This window comes from Solanum pennellii, chromosome 10, assembly GCF_001406875.1.
Source record: "Solanum pennellii chromosome 10, SPENNV200".
Classification (NCBI taxonomy): Eukaryota; Viridiplantae; Streptophyta; class Magnoliopsida; order Solanales; family Solanaceae; genus Solanum; species Solanum pennellii.
This window is the reverse complement of record NC_028646.1, coordinates 78,103,180-78,124,874: the sequence shown is the minus strand read 5'-3', so window position 1 is coordinate 78,124,874 and position 21,695 is coordinate 78,103,180. Positions and strand designations below refer to the sequence as shown.

General features: G+C 35.7%; 5 protein-coding genes across 7 annotated transcripts; 2 read left to right on the top strand and 3 right to left on the bottom strand.

Annotated features, from left to right (window-relative positions):
* The first annotated feature begins 1,565 nt into the window (after window positions 1-1,565).
* On the top strand, window positions 1,566-2,969 carry LOC107002174 (glucan endo-1,3-beta-glucosidase, acidic-like). Its single transcript, XM_015200088.2, has 2 exons — window positions 1,566-1,703; window positions 1,845-2,969. The coding sequence occupies exons 1-2, from the start codon at window positions 1,622-1,624 to the stop codon at window positions 2,795-2,797; spliced, it is 1,035 nt and encodes a 344-aa protein (XP_015055574.1). The 5' UTR covers window positions 1,566-1,621; the 3' UTR covers window positions 2,798-2,969.
* Window positions 2,970-3,533: 564 nt separating this feature from the next.
* LOC107002171 lies at window positions 3,534-8,079 on the top strand. Its single transcript, XM_015200085.2, has 3 exons — window positions 3,534-5,083; window positions 5,713-6,152; window positions 6,370-8,079. The coding sequence occupies exons 1-3, from the start codon at window positions 3,620-3,622 to the stop codon at window positions 7,856-7,858; spliced, it is 3,393 nt and encodes a 1,130-aa protein (XP_015055571.1). The 5' UTR covers window positions 3,534-3,619; the 3' UTR covers window positions 7,859-8,079.
* A 210-nt stretch (window positions 8,080-8,289) lies between these two features.
* On the bottom strand, window positions 8,290-13,523 carry LOC107031844 (peptide chain release factor PrfB3, chloroplastic). 2 transcript variants are annotated; one of them, XM_015233331.2, is made up of 6 exons: window positions 13,171-13,515; window positions 12,394-12,611; window positions 12,068-12,268; window positions 11,220-11,432; window positions 10,054-10,225; window positions 8,290-8,917 (listed from the first exon to the last, which is right to left on the bottom strand). In XM_015233331.2, the coding sequence occupies exons 1-6, from the start codon at window positions 13,325-13,327 to the stop codon at window positions 8,640-8,642; spliced, it is 1,239 nt and encodes a 412-aa protein (XP_015088817.1). In that variant the 5' UTR covers window positions 13,328-13,515; the 3' UTR covers window positions 8,290-8,639. The 2 variants fall into 2 exon arrangements, with proteins under 2 accessions (XP_015088817.1, XP_027767837.1); XM_027912036.1 differs by lacking the exon at window positions 8,290-8,917 and adding an exon at window positions 8,924-9,927 and having other exon boundaries at window positions 13,171-13,523.
* An 808-nt stretch (window positions 13,524-14,331) lies between these two features.
* On the bottom strand, window positions 14,332-17,056 carry LOC107032322 (dihydroneopterin aldolase 1-like). The gene is made up of 3 exons (XM_015233913.2): window positions 16,902-17,056; window positions 15,448-15,640; window positions 14,332-14,661 (listed from the first exon to the last, which is right to left on the bottom strand). The coding sequence occupies exons 2-3, from the start codon at window positions 15,633-15,635 to the stop codon at window positions 14,457-14,459; spliced, it is 393 nt and encodes a 130-aa protein (XP_015089399.1). The 5' UTR covers window positions 15,636-15,640; window positions 16,902-17,056; the 3' UTR covers window positions 14,332-14,456.
* A 1,212-nt stretch (window positions 17,057-18,268) lies between these two features.
* LOC107002417 (protein EARLY RESPONSIVE TO DEHYDRATION 15-like) lies at window positions 18,269-20,462 on the bottom strand. 2 transcript variants are annotated; one of them, XM_015200439.2, is made up of 3 exons: window positions 20,312-20,462; window positions 18,977-19,336; window positions 18,269-18,656 (listed from the first exon to the last, which is right to left on the bottom strand). In XM_015200439.2, exons 2-3 carry the CDS (start codon window positions 19,311-19,313, stop codon window positions 18,523-18,525), a joined length of 471 nt encoding a protein of 156 aa, XP_015055925.1. In that variant the 5' UTR covers window positions 19,314-19,336; window positions 20,312-20,462; the 3' UTR covers window positions 18,269-18,522. The 2 variants fall into 2 exon arrangements, with proteins under 2 accessions (XP_015055925.1, XP_015055926.1); XM_015200440.2 differs by having other exon boundaries at window positions 20,271-20,353.
* Window positions 20,463-21,695: the final 1,233 nt, after the last annotated feature.

Below are 21,695 nucleotides of genomic sequence, written 5' to 3'. Positions count from 1 at the left end.
TTTAATAAATTATTTTAATTAGAAAAAAAATAAGAATAGAATGTAATTTATTCTTTATATATATATGTCATCTGACTTTTAAGTCCTTCATGGACTCAACCTAACACATGTTGAACAATTTCTATTGTCAAGTCCTAAATCAATTGGCAAATTTTCAATAATTAAGGTGTGTTTGGTAGGGAGGGAATGATTTTTTAATTAAAAGTTTATATTATTTTGTCCAGAAAAATTAGTTTCTTATAGACAAGGAAAAATGACTTTTATAGTAATTGTTGAGAAAATAAATTGCATGAGTAGTATTCTACACGTCTAATATCATAACCCTCCAACCCACCCTTATTCTTATAGTGTTTGAATCGATTATATATAATATTTTTTAAATAATATTTTCTACTTGCGTATTAAAATATTAAAAAATAAGTCACAAAACCACTTTTTTCTCTAAAAAAAAACTATTATCATATTTACCAAACACACCCTTGGTCATGGTGTCTAGTGTTTAATATAGTCAATAATATCATGCTAACCATTGCTATACGTATTATGTATGACTTTTAAAATGGTAACTAATTCAATTATAGTTACATTTATATTACAAAAATACATTTGACACAAGTACTAGTAACTCTCTAGCGGTAGAAGCAAATGCATTCTTTTTACAAGTTCGATGTCTAGGTCAGCTTGTTCTCACAACTATTTAATATTATTAGGTATTTGCTATCTTTCACCGACACATATACTTATTTGCATCATTAAATATCGTTTTAAAAAGACATACGATCGCGTATAAACACACGTACATGTTTGTATTTCTGAAAAACAGTTAATACTAAATGCATGCATACTTGCATAATAGACTTGTACCTTTTGAAAAATGATAAATTTTGGAATAGTAAGTAAAATTTTAGAATTCCGGACTAAAGTCCTTATATAAATTGAATTGTGATAATAGATCGATACTGCTTATACATATCCTTCGCACATTGCATCTAGAAATTAGTGACATGCTAGTTGTCCAAACTTTGAATTGTCAAAATATTACAGCCATGTTAGTAGCTAGTGTCTCTTGTGCAAGACTTCAATTATCTTGCATCCACGTAATGTTTAATCCCAAGAGAAATAACAATAACATATGCAACGCAATCCTTCAACTGGAGTCTGGAGAGGGTAGTTTGTTACGAAACCCTATTCCTACCTCGAGAAGATAGATAAGTTTATTTTTCCGATAGACTAGTCCTAAGAGAAATAATAATAACAACATCCCCGGAGTAATTCTACAAGTAAGATCAAGAGTGGGCAGTACTGTGTTACGTAACCTTAGATAGAAAATCTGTTTCAGGCGGACTTAAATATCTAACAAATTTTCCTCAATGGTTAATGCAACAATTAATTGCAAACCTGCCTAACAAATTCCACATTATTTCATCCAGTCATTTTCACCAAGGAAATTAGGGGCTGCAGACTTTTCTACATCTTGTAATAAGGTGTAACATTTTTTCCATTGATTAACTTGACTTGTATGTGGAAATTAGAGTAACATAGTGTAAAATTTCACTATAAAATGTGTAAGCTTTTCTTCTATTTCATCCACAACTCAATTTTCTTTTCTTTGCTTATTGCCATGGCTTGTACCAAACTACATTTTCCAATTACCGCGACGACTCTGCTGGTGATACTTATATTGGCTACCTTAGATTTCACAGGTACTTACACAGTTTTAAAAATCGTCATATTGACAGTGTGTATAACTTATATCTTTCTAGTTGTCGTGATATACATAGATTCATCACGATCACGATCACGATCACGATCACGAGCTAATAGACAATAATATTGTTATACAGGAGCACAAACAGGAGTTTGTTATGGAAGAAATGGGAATGGATTACCATCTCCAGCAGATGTTGTGGCTCTATGTAATCGAAACAATATACGAAGAATGAGAATCTATGATCCTCATCAACCAACTCTCCAAGCCCTTAGAGGCTCGAATATTGAACTCATACTAGGCGTGCCAAATCCTGATCTTCAGAATATCGCGTCTAGCCAAGCTAACGCGAATGCTTGGGTCCAAAACAATGTTAGGAACTATGGTAATGTTAAGTTCAGGTATATAGCTGTTGGAAATGAAGTTAGTCCATTAAATGGTAACGCGCAGTATGTGCCTTTCGTGATCAATGCAATGAGAAACATTCAGAACGCGATTTCTGGTGCTGGTCTAGCAAACCAGATCAAAGTTTCTACTGCTATTGAAACCGAACTTACTACAGATACTTACCCTCCATCAAGAGGCAAGTTTAAAGACAACGTCCGAGGGTATGTTGATCCCATCATTAGATTCTTAGTAGCTAACCGCTCACCTTTACTTGTCAACATATATCCTTACTTTGCAATAGCAAACAATCAAGCTATTAAGCTTGACTACACGTTGTTTACATCCCCTGGAGTTGTTGTAAATGATAATGGAAGAGAATACCGCAACTTATTTGATGCACTGTTAGATGCTACATACTCAGCCCTTGAAAAAGCCGGTGGTTCATCTTTGGATATCGTTGTATCAGAGAGCGGTTGGCCTTCAGCTGGAGCAGGGCAATTGACCTCTATTGACAACGCGAGGACTTACAACAACAACTTGATTAGACATGTGAAAGGAGGGAGTCCGAAAAGACCATCAAAGCCTATTGAGGCATACATTTTCGCGTTGTTTAATGAAAATCTCAAGAGCCCTGAAATTGAGAAACATTTTGGACTGTTTACACCAAACAGGCAGCCAAAATACCCAATCAGTTTCAACTAGCTAGACTATGCTACGGAATAAGAGTTGTCGATCTTTTCTTCTTATAATATGTAGTTGAATAATTGAATCGTTGCTCAACTTGAACAGAGAGCAACCCTTCGCGCGTGATATGTACTCATCCTACATGCTTATATAAGGCAATTATCTATATCTGAACTTTTTTTTCCTCTAAGTGTATTTCTACTAACTCAGGTTTGAAACTATTTCTCAAAATGTGATTGAATAACCTAATTAGTACTTGAAGTCGTCATTGAAAAAATCATAACTCATAACGTTCAAATTTTGGATCGTCTTCCATACGACCATTTCCTTCAATAGACTCAAATCCTTCTAAGCACAACAGGAAGAGAACGATTACTTTCTTAAGATGTGTGTAAAGTTACGTTCAAACTGGATAAGTGAAAGTAAATGCAAGGAGTAACAATTACTCGATAATGATTAAAGGAGATACACGTCTAAAAAGAAATATATTGAATACATAAACGATCCGTTAAATTTGATAATAAATTTCATTTAGACACTCAAACTACAATATGTATTAATTCAACATTTGAACACGTGATAAAATATTTCTATTAGATATATTTCCAACTCAAACTTTTGAAACTTTTTTGCATGTGTTTTCAAGTATCAATTACGTAGATAAAAATATATAGTTAAAACACGTTATTATGCGTTCAGATGTTCAATTAAAACGCAGTACAGTTTAAGTGTCACCTTTGGACATTGTCGTGTAGCTGACAAAAAAAATGAGGAGAACTAAGATCCATTAATCAACCGAGTTTTGAAGACTCGGACTCGGGCCGAGTCATTACCCAACAAATGTCACCGGAACTCAAACCCTTATCGGCGCAAGAATGGGAAAATCTAATCGACGATTACAACCACGGCGGTTCACGGCGGCTCCGGTGGACTTCCATCAACTACGCCGCCGTTCCTCTTCTTGACCTCACACTTTCATCACTTCTCCGGAAAGATATCCCTCACAATCTCAAACTCCAGCTCCTCATCTTCATCGAAGAACACTTCAGCACAGACGAGAACGACATCGTTTCACCTAATTTCCTCAGCCGTCTCCTCGAAGCACTCCGGTCAGTAATCCAATCACCAAACGACGGCGTTTCAACGTCGTTCGCTCTCAAGGAACAGTTTCTCATCTCCTCAACTTCAATTTTCGTTAATTACGTGAGTTATACATCGAGTTGTCTCGATTCTAGCTTTGTTACTCCTCTTGAAAGTTTAATTGAGCTTTTGTTGACTATTATTAACCGGCCGAATCATAGCGTTGACCGGCAAACTCGATCAATTGCTTGCGAGTGTTTACGTGAATTAGAAACTGCTTTTCCTTGTTTACTTTCGGAAATTGGATCACATTTGTGGAGTTTGTGCCAAAATGAGCGTACTCATGCTTCCCAAAGCTACGCATTATTGTTAGCAACTGTTGTTCATAACATTGCTAGATTAAAACCTACTGTTTCATTCAGTAATTCTTCGACGTTGGTTCCGTTTAGTGTACCTAGGTTTTTGGTTGATGAAAATGTTAAAAATGGACATTTTCAAGGGGAGTTATCGGATTTGAGTAACAGGGAGTTGAGGAGAGTTGTTGCTTTTTTGCTTGAATGTCCACAGAATTTGACTCCTTGGGGGTTATTGGAGTTTATGGATAAGACATTGCCAGTTGCTGCAGTATTGGATTTGCAGCCATCTTTGTTGAAGGTTCAGTTTTCAGGATTGCTTCATACATATGATCCATTGCTATGGCATGCATATTTAGTTATGTACTTAAGCTATATGGATTCTTTCGTAGGGCAAGAGATGGAAATTGCGAGTCGACTGTTGTTGTTATCCAAAGAATCTCAGCATCATTTGTTTTTTCGATTGTTGGTGCTGCACTGGTTAGTTGGGTTCATAGGGTTGGTATTGAAGAGGGATTTTGAGAAAAGGAAGAATGTTGTTGATATGAGCTTGAGCTTTTACCCATCGGTGTTTGATCCCCTCGCTTTGAAATCATTGAAGCTTGACTTGCTTGCCTATTGTTCAGTTTTGATTGATAATGACGACGGAGTAAGGAGTTCAAAAGGCAGTCCACAAATGACTCGGGAAAAGTTATTTGAAGATGGCCTTGTTTGTGTATCAGCTTTTAAATGGTTGCCTCCTTGGAGTACGGAAACTTCTGTGGCATTCCGTGCAATCCATAAGTTTTTGATCGGTCAGACATCTCACTCAAAAAGTGATTCTATCTCCAATAAAACCCTTTTGGAGCCAGCAATCTACCACACTGTGCAGGTACACATACTTTGAACCTGTTGCTCTATTCTTACTTTGAGCCTGTGGCATTGGTTTGACGCATATGGTGCTCCACTAAAAGGAAAGAGCTTATGCATTCTTTGCACTTTGCATCTCTATGTGCAAACAGTTGTTAGATTTTTTCTTCTTTTCCCTTCTACTTGATCTGTTTGAATTAGAAAGTATAGAGGAAAACATATCATTGATGAAAGAAGGTTAGAAGGCTGTAGCATAATAGAGAGGTCTAGAAGATGCGCTTCAATGAAAGTTTGGTGAAAAGAATCTGCATACACCGCAACTCTCCAACAATATACATCATTCTTTTGAGTCTCTTTTGCTGCATAAGATTAGGTTGGATTCTCAGGTGAAACTTGTTCTTCCTTCAGGCCATCTTTAGGTGCCCTGCCACGTGTGTAACTTTGATGTCTTCCATCTTCTTGTCAAAATATGGATGTTGATTAGTTTAACTGGCGAGCTATATCTTAAAGGTGTTATTGGAGTTTGTCTTTAGGAGTTTAGAAATGAATGACAAGATGATGCATCTCCTCCTGACACTCTACTCTGATTTTGCAATGATGCTCATATATTTTTTGCCTAAATGTTTCTGAAGCTTGACTTTTGTTTTGCAGAGATCACTTATAGACTCTTTGTCTGAATATAGAGGATTGGTCCCTGTCATTGTTAGCTTCACAGACCGCTTGTTGACATGTTACAAACATCAATTTTTTGGAGAACGGCTACTTAAGACATTTGATGATAACTTGCTTCCAAAACTCAAGATAGACTACAAATTGGTATCTTACTTCTGTATATTGGAAAGGATTGGTGAGAGTGATAAAGTTTCACCTAGTGGGTTAATAGAGCTCCTTACCAAGTTCATGGTAGTTCTTGTTGAAAAACATGGTCCAGATACAGGATTAAGGTCTTGGAGTCATGGGAGTAAAGTTCTTGGAATTTGTCGAACTATGATCATGCATCACTATAGTTCCAAATTATTTGTTGGGCTGTCTCGTCTTTTATCATTCACTTGTCTTTACTTCCCAGATCTGGAGGTTCGTGATAATGCCAGGTAATACTATGAAAATATCTTCATCCCATTTCTTACCTCGTTCTGTTGGGATGTACACATTGTTTATATAGTCACCTGTTCACTGCAAATGACAGATGTCAAAAACATTGGGAAGCTTGTTCACGTTGAATTTGCACTTTGTAGGATTAACTGGGGAAATAAACATATTGAGTGTGCAATATAGTATTGTTTTCTAACATTTGGTGAAATTTTGCAGAATTTACCTGCGGATGCTGATTTGTGTTCCTGGGAAAAAGTTAAGAGACATTCTAAACAGTGGGGACTTGCTTCCTGGAATTTCTCCATCTAGCCATTCCAGCTCTTTCTTCAGTGTTCAGTCTCCTAGACTTTCTCACGACCCCAAGAAATCTAGGAATATTTCATCCTGCGTGCATCTTGAGCGCATGGTGCCATTGTTGGTTAAACAATCTTGGTCTTTGTCCCTGCCAGCCCTGGGATTTGATTCCAAGAAACCTAGTTATATAGAACCCATCAAGGACAACGCATCCCCAAGTGAGCAAAGTGAGTTTGACAAAAGTACTGATGATACAGTGATCTCTGAAGCTAATCGGCACAATCAGCCTCCGGAGCCATTACGTGTTATGGATTCAAAGATTTCACAGATAGTTGAAATCTTGAGGAAACATTTTTCATTTATTCCCGACTTCAGACACATGCCTGGTGCCAAGATCAAAATATCCTGTGCTTTAAGGTTCGAGTCAGAGCCCTTCAGTCGCATTTGGGGAAACAATATGCCAGCTAACGGAGTCGATACCCTTCCTGCCTTATATGCATCTGTTCTCAAGTTCTCTTCTTCTGCGCCGTATGGCTCCATTCCATCATGCCACGTTCCTTTTCTTCTAGGTCAACCCCCCAAAGGTTTCTACTCTTTTAGCCAGACGAATTCCCTTGATATCATCCCTGTGGAAGATGTTTCTGAAACTCCTGGAGATGACAAAAGCTTCAAAGCTCCTGTTCTGATTGAATTGGAACCACAGGATCCAATACCTGGTTTTGTTGATGTTTTCATTGAAACGAATGCGGATAATGGTCAGATCATTAGAGGCCAGCTGCATAACATTACAGTAGGAATTGAAGATATGTTTCTCAAAGCTATTGTTCCAGATGACATCCCTGAAGATGCAGAACGTAATTACTACGTTGATCTGTTTAATGCTTTGTGGGAAGCATGTGGCACTTCAACCAGCACTGGGCGGGAGACATTTGTACTTAAAGGAGGCAAAGGGGTCGCAGCAATCAGTGGTACTCGCTCCGTGAAATTACTAGAGGTTCCTGTGACATCTTTGATCCAAGCCGTAGAGCGATCCTTGGCACGTTTTATAGTATGTGTAACCGGTGATTCTCTAACCAACCTCATGAAGGAGGGAGGAGTTATAAGAGACATAACATGGGATGAGATTCACTTGAGTTCCTCTTCCACCGATGATACCATCGGGGAAACCAGTTTAGTTGGGGGACCCCTTTACCTCAAGTACAAGGATGATGAAGATGATGGAGGAGGAGGTTATGTCCAAATTAGTAAGAAAAACCTAGGCATTATTCAGATTTTGATATTCCTTCCTCCAAGATTTCACCTCCTTTTTCAGATGGAAGTCTCTAATACCTCCACACTCGTTCGAATTCGAACAGATCACTGGCCATGCCTAGCTTATGTTGATGACTATTTAGAAGCTTTGTTTTCCTAAAGAAATTTGTTATTTACTTTCCTTATTTCATTGAGAGTCATATTCTTTTCCCCCATAAGTTCACTTTGTGAGCTTGTGATATTTTACTCAATAATAGGTCTTATGTAAATTTGCTTCTCTTTGCAAAAAACTTATATGTTAGACTGCAAAGAATGTAAACACCTTGTATAATGTTTTTGATGAGAGATGAAATTGGTGGCAACTTTCTTTTTCTTGTGATAGTGCCAAAGTTCCATGCTTGATCGAATTAATTATTTTTAAAAAATATTGGTTTCAATTGAATTATTTTATATTATCGTGCTATTGTAGATCGTAGAAGGGTAGCCTTGGCGTAACTCCTTAGAGTAGCTGGTAAAGTTGTTGTCATATGTGGTCTAGCCCTTCCCCGGACTCCGCAAATGGAGAATCAACCTCTTTTGTACTATGATGGCTTGATATAATACACAATAAATAAATAAATTTAGAATTGAAATAAATCTCTTTTACAACAACATACTCTGTATAATCCCACTGGGTCTGGGGATGGTGGTGTGTACGCACCCTTACCCCTCTACTCAAGTAGACGGGTTGTTTTCGATAGACGTTAAAAGCAAAATTTTTACAGATTTGTAGAGGACAACTACTTAATAAGTTACCACCAACTTAAGAATACAAGAAGATGGAGCAGTGACTGCTTTTCTCTTCCACCCTTCATCTTTATCTGCTTCTTTTCTATCATAAAATCTCTCTTTCTTTCTTCTTTTTTTTGCATGAGAGTAGAAAGCTATATGTATCATGGGATTTAATGTCTTCTACTGTTGATGTGAGCACCGATAAATGGTTCAATGTTTCCGTTTAACACAGCAGTAAGGTCAGACAACTGGACGCCCGTCTTCATATCTTGTACCAGTTTGTTTGGATGAAATACATACCTCCTTATCACTTGGTTCCAACTACTAGATATATCACTACTTCTGATGCTAGCCAAGTTTGAGACTCCTTGCTCCCTCATTACAATGAGAAGCTTTGCCTTTAAGCGATTCAGAGCCTTGAGCTTATTGGCAAAACGACTTCTTTCACCTGTAAATAGAAACTATCATGGTAGAGAGTGGCCCAAAATAAAAAAAAACATTGAGAAACCAAAAGAGATTTTAGATGTGTGGAAAATAAACATTCATCTTGCACAGGCAAAAGTACTAGTCAGAGGCTCAGAGCTACAAATTTAGAGCATGGATTCTCCTAAGAAGGCAACAACGGTTGTGTTGGACACAAATATCTTGGACTGTATCTCACGGCCGTCATGGAATATTGAATATAAGACAGTATCTCCAGCAACTATCATGAATCTATCAACCATGTAGTAGTATACGATCTACTGCAGAATCTTGAAACACAACCTTTTCTTCTCCGAAATGTAATGTATCACTTTTATATGCAGTATGACTTTTGAATGACCAACGGACAAGAAAACTTCCCTGAATGCGCCCAACATTCAAGCAATTCTTTTAAGTTCAATTAACAGTGGTATCATTAGTGACACACTTAAATATGGTGTCCACATGATTACAATGATATGTAACAACTCATGTGTATTATATAAACTTATTATGTTCTATTGGATGCCCCATAGACATTTAAATCGTTTGCTTGTTGAAAATGCATCCAATCCTTTAACTGGAGACGAATCATAGAAGAAGTTTCCCTGTCATGTAATATATCATACCCTTTATAAACAGTGCTTCTTGACATATGATTCTTCGGTTCTCATCGTTCTGACCTAGGAGAAAGGAAAACCAAGAGAGTTGCAAGATACTTCCCTTCAAAGTATTTCTTATCAAGAACTTCTGCATTCATTATTATCTATTAGAGCTATAGCATGTATAACTGCCTAACTTCTCTATGATCAGCAGGACAGACTGCAAAAGTTTATTTTTCTTTCCTAATCGACTACTTATTATGGTAATGAACATTCGACTTAAAAACAGAATACTACTCTCCAGGCGATACTGCCGAACTTCTGCACTCTGCAACACTTATTGGGACGGACTTTCGTGGATATTCAGATCCATAGGCACACCAAATTAAATTTTCTACACACATAAAAATATAGAGAAGATTATGTGTGTATCTAGAAACCTTAAACAGATCATTGTGCAAAAACATCAAAGTAGTATAAATCACCTATATGATACTCTACTTAAAACACCCATTATTACCTGTTGACTGGACTTGCAATCCTGTTGGAATATGATGAATAATGAGTGAAGGGGAAGTCCTACCCCGTTCCTCTTCATACGATGTTGTAATTTCTAGATCGTTTTCATCAATTTGGAGGTCAGGGGATGATTCAAGAAAAAGAGGAATAACATCGATTGCAGCAGCTCCATCCTGCATAATCCATTAAGATTAACCTGTAAATTTTATCATTTTGATTAACGTCTAAGAGGATACAAGTAGCCAGATAGACCGTTGTGTTAATGTAAGGTACATAATGATTGCTCGACAAACATGTGTCGAAACATCATCCTTCATTAGTCGGTTACTACTTCAAAAGTTTAAAGTTTTTGTCTTCCCAATCGTTTAAAGGAATTTCAGTATTCATTTTAAAGTTCCCCTCTTTCCTGACATATAAAGTCTCTGTGACATCATCACGCAAGGAGCTCTTTCTTCGCAAAAGCAATACCTCATCATGAAAATCGATGACCGAGTGATTTGAATTCCACGTTCTAGGAAAATGAAAGGGGGTCGTTTTATCTTAGTGCAAGTTTGGTAATAGGAAGAGATCACTGTACTTTGCGTCATATGATTGTTTTTACTCCTTATTCTACTGAGTACTGACTATTGTTAACTCACAAGTCACCCCTTATTCCACTGACTGTTGAAATGCATTGAAGCATGGTAAATTTTAGCTTGTTTCATAAATCATCAATTTTTATAATAGTTCCACTCAAAACTTGTTGTACTTTATTTTATCTATGCAAAAATACCGCACCATGATAACTATATTATATTTTCTCCTTTTCAGTTAAATGTTGGACAATCACAGTTTCCTTCATAACATTACTAGGTAGTAATCACATTTTATGACCTGAAATAGATTACAGAGAATTTTTGAACTAACGGTCAGCGGTTGTGATTTATTCACTTCAGATAAACTAAACTCTTAAGCAGAATGCATCAGAATACTGAGATTTAAGACGACGCATGAAAAATGTTTTCCTCTTAAAAGGCCAACAAGAATATGTCAAATGACTCTCATAGAACACATAATTCAAAGGATTTAGTAGGAAATAGGAAACTATTGGAATATTATAATTCCACATAATCAACTGATAGCGAAAGGGGAGAACTAAATTTGAGCTAAGAGTCCTCTAATCCATACCTTTGAAAGATCAAATTTACCTTCAGAACTTCCATTCATGCAATGGATTCCTCTTTCCCCTGAAAGATAGCCATATGCTGACTTGAATTCTAACTCAATCATCACATATTTGATACCACCACTCTCTGAATCTTGTTTCTCAACTATCCTCGCCTTATGACCTTGTTTTTCTACCCATTTGATATACATTCTTGTGAGTTTTTCTGCCCAAATCTGGATCAAAGTGGATAAGTCTAACAGTGAGAAACAGTACCATAGTCTTGCCTAGAATGAAATTTCTAAGGAAATAAAGCTACATCAGCTTGAAGAAAAACCATCTCTTCGATTTTGAATAAGTAGAATAAATAGATGCTCCTGAGCAGCTTGAAGACGAGTTGCTAGGAGCAGAAGGCTAGTATACTAATCTCAACTATAAATCCTTATCAGGCATCAGGTCTACAAAACTACCACCTCCTCTCTGAAATTCGATGTTTTCCATAAAAGAACAAAAAATTGGAAGTTCAGAATCATTTCCATGTAAAATAAGTTTCTCACAGTAGAAGTTTAAATCTTTTAGGGAGAAGAATCTACGGTGCAGATTGACTATTAACTTTATGGTTGAGATGAGTATATAAGTAACAGTAATAAGGAGCAAGGGCACTGATAATACAATTATAACCCCCTTCCCTCCTTGCAACTTCAAATGCAGGGAACTCATCATGAAAGTTCCACTTCTTATACCTAGCTAATAGCACGTTTATATTTCAAAACACTTATTGGCCTCCTTTTTCACCTGAGATACATATGGACCTTTACTATTGACTCAGCAATTACATACGGGATTATAGCAAGAGATCACAGGTGAATACCTTCGAGTAAATGCCCTCGCTTCCAGATTCAATGGTGACACATGCTCCCTCCATATCATATGGCTCCCTAAGAAGCTTGGACATTTCATACTTATCTAATGTCTTATTCACACTGACACAAGCTGTATAAGCCTGCTTTAGAAAGTCATAGTTGATAGAATCCATTCCTGCTAGCTCCGTAATCAACTTAGCTTCTTCAGCCTGCAGAATCACACTCAATGCAATAGAATTTGAGTTTGATGGTTTTCCGTTTTAAGTCTTAAATAACTAGGCAATAAACATATGCTGACAAGTGAGGATTAGCTTTAAGTTATCTTGCATGATACCTTGTATCTAAGGTCTTTGAGGGCATCAACGGCCTTGGCGCTTTCAGCTAATTGCACAAGGTCCTCATTTGACTTGGCTACATCATCCCACAAATTATATTCCCGAATAATTTCTTCCTGTTTGAGGCGTCTTGCTTCTTCAAATTCCAGTGCTGTTGGTGCTAACATTTCAGCACGGAGTACCAAATCTTCAATCTTCCTTTTCAAAGCAAATGTTCCTACATTACGAAATCATCAATACCACCAACAATTAACAGATTCGTACTTACTATACATGTTGGATATTTTGATTTTTGTAATATATAGAGGCCTTAAATTGAATAAACACATCTGTTCGTGAAAGAACATGACTGTAATGAAAAGTCATTTCTTCATGAAAGAACACGACTTTTATGTATATGGCCATCTTCTTCTTCAATTATATTTCCTATTATTATTTCTGACGATACACGCATTATAAATCTGTTTGTATTAAAACAAACCTTGATGTTGAATTGGCCAAATATTTATTCCCAATCGACAACAGACACACTTAGACCAACTCTGCATCTTAAGTGTGTTTTAATACAAACGGAGTGATAATTGAGGCATGAAACTCGCAAAGCTAAATAGAACAATAAATAGCTGAACTACGAAAAAGTGAAAGCTCAGACTTAGTATTTTTAACCATTAACTCAAACTTAAAAACTACTAAAAATGTTAACTTTTTTTTTTGTTTGTTAGATTTACTTTATGTCTAAAAAACAACAACACAAGCAGAGAAGAGAAGAAACAAACCAAGCTCTTTGTAGAATCTGTTCTTGTCATCTGTGTGCTGATTATTATGAGCTCGAATTCGAAAAGTTGCTGTGTTTGAGCTTCGAAGGTTCAATGGAGAAGACGAACAAGTAGCTTCTGTCCGTACAAAAAAAGGGTCAGCCGCCATTTTAGCCATACTGGTAGTAGACTGGTGGTAGATAAAATGTTTCTTGATTTTCCGGCTGCCGCGAAGAACACGGGTTTTGGTAAATGGAGAGTGGTGCAGCTGATGTGCACGTGCCACATTCTTATTTTTATATTTTTCTATGGTCTAAAAAAAATATCCCCAAATATTATTATCGTAGTCGAAAAAGGATGGTCTGTATGTAGTTTTATTCGTATCTTGTGAAATCTAGAGATGGTACTTTTTGATATTCGTATCTTGCAAAATGTAGAGATGGTATTTTTCGATAAACTCTTGATTCAAATAAACTATAATCCTGATATTATTGTGTGAAATATCTCAAGATATTTTATCCCGATATTATCGTGTGAAATATCTCAAGATATTTTGTAACTACGTAATTCATTTTCCATAAAATTAATGTTATGATTAGTTTTAAATTGTTATAACAAGATGTACTATTAAAAAGTTGTTTGGTACAGAGAAATATCTTTCTCAAAAATTATTTTTCAGGAAAAATACTCTCTTTTTTTAAACTAAAGTTTTTCATACTTTTTTTATTTTGGTTAGTAAGTAAAAAATATTATTTCAATAATATCTATATATAATCTAAGCAAACAGAATTATGATGGTAGTGATGATTGTATAAAGAGCAGACAAATAATATCTATATATAATCTAAGCAAACAGAATTATGATGGTAGTAATGATTGTATTAGGAGCAGACAATCGAGTGAAATGTCACTTACGAAACTTGTATTTCTATATTCTTGTTTTGAGCAATGGTAAAGTGTTCGAGTTACGAAATCAATGATGCTTGCTCAAGGTAGATTAAATGTCACTTATTAAACTTGTATTTCTATATTCTTGTTTTGAGCAAGGGTAAAGTGTTTGAACTACGAAATCAGTGATGCTTGCTCAAGGTAGATTGAACCGAAACCTGTGTGAACGTGAAATGCATCATGCACCGAACTGCCCTTTTATTTTTGGGAAGTTTGTGTCACTGCAGCAGTGTGTAACAGGAAATGTAGTCAATTAAGCATCAAAGAGTCATGACAATTGATCAAATTGTACTGGCTTGAAAATTATTGTCAATCAGCAGAAATTTGAAGTTGCTAATAATACAAAGCATATTACTGTCTTAGTTTTGAACATCAGGACTTCTGTATCTAATGATCTCGACACCCAAGTAGTCAACAGGCCCTTGGACAGCCACATGAGGCTTACCAACTTGAACGCGAACAGCAGATACCTCGGGATACTTGGTGAGGGTTGTCGATGCAATGAGTTGAGCCACAGATTCTAGCAGATTTTTAGGTGGCCCCTCCATAACCTCTTTCACTAGTCTGCCAATTCGTAGATTTAAAAGAGAGAATTAATGAATGATCACGCCAAAAAAAGCATACGAACCAAGCTAGAAAATTGATCTGTGAAGTGTTTATTCCTAAGATTTGGTAAGAGAAGAAAAGAAACACTAACTTACAAGCAAACACCGTCCAGGAGATCAGTTAGCGCCAATAGAAAGTTACCTTATATCAGTGATTAAGCTATTGGAATTTCGGGCTTTTCTTATTGCCACACGCTGTCAAGAGATTTTACTTGAGTAATCAGGATCCAGACCACTAGATCCCGCCCTTAGGTGCAAAGTGAACTACTCTAAGATAAATAATAATTAGGCAATAGTCCAATGTTTCCTCAAGAAAGTAGGAGATTACAAGAGCCTCTAGCAGTGGCATCAAAATTCCCATGTATGATGGAATATCCAAGAAACTACATAGCATCAAAAAATCTGCTTCAGTGTGCTCTCGAAGATGTTTCAAATGAGTCAAGTTCTTACTACGAGAACTTATAAAATCATTAGTCCTTTTACAGCAGTTTAAAACCCAATTCTGAAGTCTCGTCTGTACTGTTCTATTCATCTCTTCCGGTTTAACTTTGGTGAAACTGCTCAAGCCTAGTATATTTTCTATCTGGTGAAAAGAGTATTATTAAAACTGACCTCTGAGCAATAGAACCTTGTTACATAAACGTTCAAGATGTTTCATTTATTAAGCTATGAAATCAAGTTTGTTCTGTTCATTCATCTCAACTCTCAAAAATGCAAAATGATTAAACTCGAAAGCATCACTCACCGGTATATATCAGTATAACTTAGAGTATCGGACAAGCAGTCGGATTCACCAGCAGGTCGAAGATCCATCCAAGCATCAACATCTACCAGGAACTTCTGACCAAGCTTCCTTTCCTCTTGCTTCACCCCATGGTATCCATGAAACTTTAAACCCCTTAGAACAAGTTTGTCTCCTTTTGGCATGTCCATGTGACCTGTCATTGGATACTCATAAAAGAAGTCGTTACAGGGGATTCACCATTCACAGGGGCTCGAACTGGATACCAGATGGTTATACAAAAAAAATCCTCATAAATATTGCAAACTAAAGCAGGTCATGTGATCAATTATGTCCTAGCAATTTGGTCCTATGGAGGTAATAAAATGATTAATCAAGGACACATTCCTCACTCTTCTATTACTCTGAACGCAGGTTATTGATGCAAGGACTGGGAAATACAGTCATCAAACATAACTACCGAGAGCAAAATAGGTTGGCTGACCTTCTTGCTAAGGAGGAGATAAGAAGAAACTTTTTGATAAGCTAAGTATTTTGATAGTTCCTTCGGTGTTTGCAAATGACGCAGTATGTGTAGACATTCTAGGAACTACTTTCAAAAGACTAATTTGGTTGACATCAATGAACTTATCAAGGATCTCTAGAGCTAATCTTAACTTGTAAATTTTGTCGAGTACATATATCTATCCAATTAACCAAAAGACAAGGTTCTTTAAACATCTTTCAACAACTTTGCCTTCATGAAGTTGAAATAAGTCTTGCAAATGATTGGTCCCCTCATGAGATCCTACTAGCTATCTCCAGCATTATTACAATAATATATCCAGTGTAATCAGTGGCGGACCTAGAGTATGCCCACGTTGCATATTTAAGGTATTTTAAAGAATTTTTTTATGTTTATATATTAATTTTGAACCTCCTGAATAAATATAAGATTAGAGGTTGGCTTAGTAGTTCAAACCACTACTCTTTTTTTCGTACCCCTTAATGAAAATCTTAGATCCGCCACTAAGTGTAATCCCCCAAACAGTAGCGGAGCCAGGATTTTCACTTAGGGGTTTCAAACAAGTAAACACACGAACTAGCCGAAGGCGATTCGACATCTACTGTACGTAGATAAAAAGATATTAACCCCACCTAGCTATAGAGGTCGAGAACTATTTTCGATAGACTCTCTGCTCAACCAAACTCTAGCAATAGTACATTCTGAAAAAAAAAACCATAACTTCTGTTCCAGAAAATTCCTTTTTTGCAGCTCTACATCAAATTCTTATTATGCAGTCATAAAGATTATGCCTTTACATGCTTATATATCAAAATCAATTGAATTTTCAAACCCCAAACTTTTATTTTGAACAATTAAATGATATCAGAGACCCAAATTAGTTGAGAATAAGCTCAAATCAGCTCAAGAAAGAAACCAAATAATAATAAAAGGCTAAACCTTTAGAACTTACCGGAGCTGGGTTTTGCTATTACTGGTTTTTGGTCGGAGAACAGCCGGGAAGCCGCCGGAATCTGAATAATAATTTTTATTGAAAGTTTACCGGGCTTCTGAATATCGAAAATGAGTACAAATATCTTTTGTGTGTTTTATTTTGCATATTTTGTAGTGTTATCTTTTAATAATATAATAAATCTCATAATTAAATTTACACTTTTCAAATCACTATGTTTATAATATTGTACTAAAATATAAGGATATAGAAAGAAATGAAAAAAAAAACTAAATTTACTCATTAAGGTTAGGTAAATTTTGAAATTACAGTTTCCAGTTGTTAATATCCGTACCATCACATTACACTTGAGAAATAACGAAAAAATACTCATTTCGAAAATAAACATAGAGGTATCTAACTATATCAAGACCGATTAATAATTTGTTTGCAAATTTGTTATTGATTATTTAAACATAATTATTAAGTCATGTATTCTGCCCATGAAATACTTTGAGAAAAGATCTAAACTTACTTATTCTAATACTCCATTTATCATGTTTTAATTACCATGCCATTATAGGGAACCAAATAATTAAAGGTGTAAATAATTTACAATTTATAAATTGTCCACTAGCTCTTGGGTCCAGCACACAAGTGGCTTAATCATACTCTATCAAACACTAACCTAGCTTTCCATCTTTTATTTTATTATATATTCTCACTATTTTAACTTATATGTCTTATTTTTAATTTGTTTTAATACAATAAAAATAATTTTTTGAAATCTTTTACTTTTGTTTCAATCATATAACATATTTAAGATCATAAGATTAAAAAATATTTTCGTAAAAATCATTTTTACCTTGAATTGAAGGGGGAATATGTCATTATGAATAGGAATGGAATTTGACCGTTGCATGACAACATACTACTTTTTCTAGTGCCATCTTTTTCTACTTTATTGGTGTTGATAACTTAGCCACACAAGGCATGTATATTTTAAACGAATATAAAAGCAGGATAAAGCATCATATTTCACTAATTTTTGGCCGTTCATGTCAACATTAAACAACATAACATTATTGTGATTGCTACGAGTTTTAAATCTTGAATTTGCCTTTATATCCCGTGATTGTTATGAGTTTTAAATCTTGAATTTGCCTTTATATCCCGACCATACACCGGGATCATAAAGGATGTGAGGGACATGTTCTTGCAAATCATATTGTAACACACACTTCATCAAAATTTCTGACTTTGTTACTACTTGCAAATTGCACAATTGTGCTACACAAGAGTATAATCTTAGGTCCAAATTTATATATTATGTACAAAAAATAGAGGAAGAGAAGGAGCAAATTAAATGACCTTAACTCAGAGCGTTGTTTGGTGGAGAAATGAAACTTGAAAGCTGCTCTTTTTTTCACTTTTGTTCAACTGATTTTTACAATTTTTTTGGACTTTTACAGTTCTGTTGTTTACATGAAGTTAAGGTAAAGAAAGAAAGGATATCAGACTATGAACAAGGCTAGATACAAGAGTGACACCTACCTTGCTCTATACAAAGGTTACATGAAACTAAAATTTGAAGACTTTCTAAACTGCTGCAAACTAACATCTGACTTCCTGAACTGGGAATTCAACGAGGCTGCTGGATGCTGCGGAATCTGTTCCTCGGGCTCACGATCTTGGATGGCTTCTCAAAGTATTTGGGTGGACCAATGGGGGATCTTGGTGAACTCAATGTTCTAATCAGTGCATCAGATGGTAAACCTGTTTTATCAAGTGGGTAAAGTTATAAGCAAATCATCATACAAGAGTAACCATAGTAAACACCAAAAATAATCACAGCTAAGACCAGGCATGTAGGAATTTTCCCATCTTGTTTCAACATGCTCACACAAATTCCGACACCAGCAGGGATCCCCAGACTCGTTGAGTTTATAGTATAAAGATCTAATTGACTAAAGGTTTCTCACTTTTTTCGGTTTCAAGACAGGTTCTGCACTAAAACTTCAGTAAACCATGCAAACAGAACATAATCTTTCTGCTGACAGTAGGTTAATTACAAGATATAGACAGATTGTGCATACCATATTGTGGCATCGCATTGACACCATAGAGAGATGACTTGATTCCTTGTTGCTCATTTTCGGAAGATTGAAGAAATTCCTCAAACTGAGCTTCCATGTTCAAGATGTCCTCATCAACATTGAGATCAATATTTTCAGGAAGCAAATCAGCAACATCATTACCAGCACCATATTCCTCTCCCTGGTTCTGGCTCATCCAGTAGTCATGGAACCATGTTGAAGTTGTCACCAAGTTCCACCATTCTGGTGAAAAATCCTCTACCTGGCGCACAAATGAAGGAACAAAGAGGGGCGCATTTGGATTCAGCGTTGATCTTCCTCCAGAAACTAATGCCATATTGCTTATTTCAAAATTGATACCTGAAGTTTTTCGATAAAACAAAAAACACGTTAGTGCATGACATACCGAATATGACCATATTTAGTACGTCAAGTTTCAACTTCAATATTAAAATCACCCACAGAACTAAAGTAGAAGTTTTTCCTAGCCTAATAAACCAATCCATGAGCAAATTTATCAAAGTATGGTAACTGAACACTACAGAAAAGGAAAATTAACATTCTCAATCAACATACGACTCAGAAAACCCGAATTATCTCGTCTCACGTGGATATAGCTCTAACCAAACTTCAGCAGTATCCTTTCTAACCTCTGAGCAATGATTCTATCTAGCACCTACACAGTCAAAACCATCGCGCCACAGACATGAGGTAAACACTTCATACCTATGTTGCTCGGACTCTCCAAAAATGATGGTTAACCGTGTCGGATCCTTCAAAAAACCCAAACACTACTTTTGAACAATCAGACACGCAGCCATCACCATTTTTGAAAGAGCCCAAGCCACATAACCTCACACCACAATTACTAGCCTTCTTCTACTGCAATTTCAACTCGCTACTCCAAACCCTAACTCATAACAGTCATACAAATCAAAAAACTCATCTTTCCACGGCCAAACATGCTCCACCCATCCTCTTTCAGATAATCTAATAACAATTAACCTCACTTTCTCGAAAAACTCCTCGATCCTCAACAGATCTACTCAAAACCATAGTCTTCGCTATTTCATCAACAAAAAGTACAAGATATTGACTCAAATTGACATAAGAAATCAATCTAAAACTACTCAACAAACAACACAGATCACAATTAATCACAATTTTCAAACATATCCATCTATCAACATATATAACTCATAAAAACAGAAGCTAACAACATACACATAAAATATATATGTAAAAAAACTAGATAGGATTCAACAGATCGACAGATTAGAAGCGAGAAAAATACTTGAAAGCTTGAATGAAGCTTTAATGGCGTTTCTACAATACCTTCAAACAGATACAGAGAGAACTCGTACACGTATGAAATCTTATCTGCTGTTAAGGTCTTGTATTTATAAGCAGGAATACCGAGCCTATTAGGTTTGGAACCGAACTTGAGGTTAGATAGACCGAACCAGTCCACTGATTGACCTTCGAGAAAGAGTTAAATAATTCTAATTAAAATATTCTTTTATAGCCAAACAGATATTCTTAATACCAAACCGGCACCTCCGGTCAATTTTCCATAAACCGGTTAATTTTCCCAACTAGTAGATATACTTCCTTTCTTTTCTTCGATACTTGCGTAGAAGCTTAACTAATTTGAATTTGCGGTAGTGTAGAGCCTCATTTTAGGGAAATCTAAAAAAAAAATTATATTCAAATTCAAACTCGAGATTTATGATTAAGGAAAAGGCAATTTCCTACATTATTTAGAATTGATATACGTGAGTCATCAGGTATTGGAAACATTTCTAGATTTGACGCGAATTAGTAGTTTCATTACTAAACTATTGATAGTTTTAAAAGCACTTTTTTGAATATACTCTAGTCTTGCTCAACACTTCTATAGATCTTTTATTAACAATCTCACACTCCTACAAAAGTGTGAGGGGTATTTCTAATGTTTCATTAGTTATAAAACGAAATTAACAATTCAAGTCAAATTTAAAGATATTTTTAATATTTTTTCTCGAGTCTGAACGAGTACAACAAGCAGCCGGTAAAGTAAAATTGTGTATACAGGTGTTAGTAATTGACTTGGTATGAAAGTTCTTGTATGGACCATTAAAAACGGTGATTGATTTTTTTCATAATTGTGTGTAGGGCCAATATTGTTTTATGATGAACGGTTGATTGATGAGAGTGGTTTGATCGGACGGTGGAGAATTATTGGAGTAGTTATGATGATGTATTCAAATAAATGGTTAAGTGGGACCCATTGTTTAGCTAAAATTCCCTGTAATCCGCGTCGTGCACATGGATGAGTAGGTCGGTATGCCCACCCACCTAAATATTCGTAGAAATTCCAAATAAATGAATAATTTAGGTCGAAGATAGTTAAACCTTTTTATAACGATATTGTTTATTTGAATTGACACATTTATTTTGCATGGTATTTTATGTTTTATGTGGTGTTCGACATATATCATGTATATTTGTTTCGATTTTATATAAGTTTAAGTGTTTATTTGTGTGCATCCAAAGTTAAGAGTCATATTTGCCGACTGATACCAAGTTAAGGATCATATTTGTGTATTATGTCTTTTAAGTGATATTACAATTGTTAAATGACTTGTGAAGTTGAGTATAATATGTTCAGTTTATTTTCGATTTGAGGAAGAAAGCTAAAACATCAAAGAATCTTCAAAAGTACGATACTGAGGAATTT